At 50.5% G+C, this 4,635-nt stretch overlaps 1 protein-coding gene across 1 annotated transcript; it reads left to right on the top strand.

Annotated features, from left to right (window-relative positions):
- On the top strand, positions 1–3,663 carry fem1a (fem-1 homolog a). The gene has a single exon (XM_061083935.1). The coding sequence runs from the start codon at positions 160–162 to the stop codon at positions 2,011–2,013; it is 1,854 nt and encodes a 617-aa protein (XP_060939918.1). The 5' UTR covers positions 1–159; the 3' UTR covers positions 2,014–3,663.
- The last annotated feature ends 972 nt before the right edge of the window (positions 3,664–4,635 follow it).

The raw sequence follows: 4,635 nt of genomic DNA, 5'->3' as shown, positions 1-4,635 counted from the left end.
TTGACAGCAGCCTCAAAATGGCAGAAGAATGTGGGACAGAACCCGAGTCCAGCCCGAGGTCCCGGCCCTGAGCTTAGTGGACACGGACTCGTCAGTGTGAACGCGACCCGGCGGGCATGGGGCTGGCGTCCGGCGAGGCGGCACCCAGGCTGTAAGAAGATGGACATATCGACGGCGGTTTTCAACGCCGCCAGAGATGGTAAGATCAAACTTATCCAGAAGTTAGTGGGCAGCAAAAGTCCCGAGGAGCTGGAGGCTCTGGCCGAGGAGAAGACCCAGGGAGGCACTCCTCTGCTCGTGGCCTCCCGGTACGGACACCTGGAGGTGGTGGACTACCTGCTGGAACACTGTCGAGCTAACGTGGAGCTCGGGGGCTCGGTGAACTTCGACGGGGAGACCATCGAGGGGGCTCCGCCGCTGTGGGCGGCCTCGGCGGCCGGGCACCTCCCCGTGGTGAAGACCCTGCTGAGGCACGGAGCCTCCGTGAACAACGCGACCCTCACCAACTCCACGCCGCTGCGGGCCGCCTGCTTCGACGGCCACCTGGAGATCGTGCGCTACCTGGTGGAGCACCGGGCCGACATGGAGGTGGCCAACCGCCACGGCCACACCTGCCTCATGATCTCCTGCTACAAGGGCCACAAGGAGATCGCCAAGTTCCTCCTGGACCGCGGCGCCGACGTCAACCGCAAGAGCGTGAAGGGCAACACGGCCCTGCACGACTGCGCGGAGTCGGGCAGCCTGGACATCATGAAGATGCTCCTGAAGTGCAGCGCCCGCATGGAGAGGGACGGCTACGGGATGACCCCGCTGCTGGCCGCCAGTGTCACGGGTCACACCAACATCGTGGAGTATCTGGCCCACCAGCCCCGCACCTCCAGGGAGGAACGCATCGATGCACTTGAACTCCTCGGGGCTACTTTTGTGGACAAGAAGCGTGACCTCCTGGGGGCGATGAGGTACTGGAGGAGGGCCATGGAGCTGAGGCTGCCCGGGGACAAAGCTGGATCCCTGGCCAAGCCTCCACCTGGTCCCCCCATCCCTGCTTATGGCTGTGCTCAGGAGGTGACCACAGCCGAGGACCTGGAGGCTTTGATCACAGACCCAGATGAGATGAGGATGCAGGCGTTGTTGGTTCGAGAGCGCATCCTGGGGCCGTCCCACCCTGACACCTCTTATTACATCCGCTACAGGGGAGCTGTGTATGCTGACTCGGGGAACTTTGAGCGTTGCATCAGCCTGTGGAAGTATGCGTTGGACATGCAGCAGAGCAACCTGGACCCCCTCAGTCCCATGACGGCCTCCAGCTTCCTTTCCTTTGCAGAGCTCTTCTCCTTTGTCCTTCAAGACCGGGCCAAGGGCACCCTGTCGACGCGCGTCACCTTCCATGATCTGATGACCGTGCTGGGGAAAAGCGTGAGGGAGGTCGAGAGAGCGGTGGCACAGAGGGACAACCCCCCCGAGGCTCCGCAGTTCACCAAGGCCCTCTCCATCATCCTCCACCTCATCTTCCTGCTGGAGAAGCTGGAGTGCAGCGCGGAGCAGGAGCACCAGAAGAAGCACACAGTGTATCGGCTGCTCAAGCTGAACCCTCGGGGCCGGAGCAGCTTCACTCCTCTCCACATGGCCGTGGACAAGGAAACCACGTCCGTGGGCCGCTACCCGGTCGGCCGCTTCCCCTCCCACGCGGTGGCGGCACTCCTGCTGGAGTGCGGCGCCGACGTGGATTCCCGTGACTGCGAGAACAACACGCCGCTGCACATCGCTGCTAACAATGGTTGTCCAGAGATTATGGCACTACTCATGAAGGCCGGGGCTCACCTTGACGCTACGAACGCACAGAGGAAGACGGCCTACGAGCTGTTGGACGAGCAGAGCAGTGGGCACCCGGCCCTCTACCCGCTGAACTACATCACCCTCCAGTGCCTGGCGGCGCGTGCTATTGAAAAGCACAGACTGCCCTACAGGGGACTCATCTCTGAGGAGATGGAGGCTTTCATTGAGCTGCACTGACTTCCACTACTCTCCCCGGCGGGGAACCTCTGCACTACTCCTGATATTGTCCCATTTTTATTTTATTTTATTATGACCTGCCACAAACACTGTCCTCCACACAGTTCTCTGTATTGTGGCCCCTTGTTTGACTTCTGCTTTGCTCCCGGCCCCCACATAATTATGGTTAGACAAACCATAGCAATAAATATCCAGCCTCTGGGCCTAAGTCTTTGGCTCAGACCTGGTCAGGTATCGGGTAATTCTCACACAGACTTTTAAAGTGACTGTTGGTTTGTACTGCGATTTACATCTGGGTGAACATCCACTTGATACTGGCTTATATGCCTTTTCCCTTTTGTTTCTCCCACTGAAAATGGAGAGTTTTAGTATGATGGTGTGTGTGTGTGTGTGTGTGTGTGTTTGAAGGTGGCTGGACTGAAGGAGAGATGGGGTTTTGTGTTACTGAGGGGAAGCATCTGATTAAACTAGCCTGATAACATGCATAAATCAAAGGGTGAATGTGATGGCTCACTGGTTCTGCTAACTCGTTCGGAACGGATGTATTTGAACTTACTCATTACTCAAACTTGATTGCTGGCCTGGTTCTACACACGTTAAACCATCTGCTGTTCTTCTGTGATAGGAGAGGGTGTCGAATTCATTGTGCCAAATGTTAGCTAAGGAGTTAGGTTTTGTTTCAGACTGTGAATGGGTGGTAAAATGAAAAGTATCTCACTTATCTTGCAGATTAGAAGCAGACGTCATCTAGAGTGGGGACTTTCATGAAACTGTTTGTTCAAGAAGATCAGCAACTGGAATAGTTTGTTATTCCTGACTGTGACATGACTTGACGGCGTGTTAGAGTCATTGCTTTAAACACCACGAGATTGGGGATAAAACGAGCTGACTCCACAGTTGGCTAACACTCCTCCCAGGCATTAATACCCTATGCAGAATGTGATGTTCCAATCAGAGGCATTTTTCTTTTCATGCAAAAATTAACTGCATAAACAGATTTTTACCTTGGATATTGGATTATCTTTTATTTTTACCTGTTCATCTAAACATGATGATGAGTCAGATCTGGGGCTGCTTCTCTTGACAGTGATATAATTGTATTTTTATCCTCTGAATTTATGAACTAAGAATGTTTAACTAAAGTTTCTGCCTTTCGTCCAAATGAACAAGCTGGAGCCTAAGCTGTGCCTACGTCCCCGTGCTTATGGGAAATGTCACAAATTCAGTATCAAAGAAGCAGCTTCAGAAACAGGGCATTTGTTGTGATACCTGTTGTTGTCCAAGGTAACTGTCCAAAGTCCTGTTTAAAGTCTGTTCTGGAGTGAATTTTCCATTTAACCTCAGATGCAGTTCACAGAGATGGAACAGATGGCGCTCCGGCCATCCCCTGCATCGTAGTCTTATTTTTAATAGTCTCTCTTTTGTTTATCTTGTGTCATCTTGAATGTTTTAATTTGTCTGTCTAATGCTAAGCACCACCAAATTGAATGCACACGGAGAGGCCCCATAAATCCTGAATAGACAACTTACATTCAGGATAGGAACTGTTGCTGCCTTCGTCTCTCTCGGCTCCGATTCGTTTAACTGATGATAACTCAAGAACAATAGTGTGTTGGAGATACTTGAATAAAATTCAGTATCACAGCAGGATATGTGTGTGCTTGTTTGTGGCTGATCTCAGTGTCTTTTCTACTTGTCACGATTTTGGAAAGTGAGTCCTTCTGTGCTTTGACTAGTCACTGGTTCTTTGCTCAGGCTGTTGTTGCTTGCAATTGCAGCATATGCATTAATAGCGTCATCACGCACATTTAGATGAATTGAAATGGTTTCAATAACAGGACATAAAAACACTACCAACCCCATCAGAGCAGCCAGGTCTATAAAAAGATATTATTTAGAGAGTGGGGACGCATTATTTTTTAGTGTTACATTAGCACAACATTGAAAATGATCAGTATCCATTAAATTCAGCTCTTTATACTAAACAAGGTCTTCCCATTGCTCTGCTCACATAAACTCGAGGACACCGAAATATAGCATAACAGAAACTTGATCTTACGGAGTCCTGCTCTCTTAAAGTATAAATAGAGCGCAATTAACGTCACTGCTGCGGGGCAGTGGTAGAGACAGGGCCCTTACCATGCTAATTTTAGGGCTTTTGCCCTAGCTTAAACTCTGAAAATGGGACTAGTGTAACGCTATACAGTCAGGCAGGTCACAGGGTGACTGGCAGAGACATTGCACAGACAACAGAGGCTGCATTATTCAGACAGGAAACAGACACAATATCGGCTGATAAGTTTAAAGATGACCATTGCTGTAACATTAGCTGAATGTAAAAAAAAAAAAGATCTGCCTCTGTTGCTGTGCATTGTTTCTGTGAATGTGACAGGTGTCATGTTGGCCCGGTTAGCTGAGGAACTGCAGCTGGTAAATGGGGACACAAATGCTCGTGACAACATGTATCCACACAGCTCAGGTGTCATTAAATAAAACAGCAACGACATTCGATACGTCTTCCACAGAGGAGTGATCGTGATATTCAGATATACATTTAGATTGTTAATCTTGGAAGCAACCTTTATTGTGGCGGGATGTCAAAAATAACTAAAATCGTCCTTT

This window comes from Limanda limanda, chromosome 13 (genome assembly GCF_963576545.1).
Source record: "Limanda limanda chromosome 13, fLimLim1.1, whole genome shotgun sequence".
Taxonomy (NCBI): Eukaryota; Metazoa; Chordata; class Actinopteri; order Pleuronectiformes; family Pleuronectidae; genus Limanda; species Limanda limanda.
Note: the sequence above shows the minus strand (reverse complement) of the source record. Positions and strands in the feature narration are given on the sequence as shown.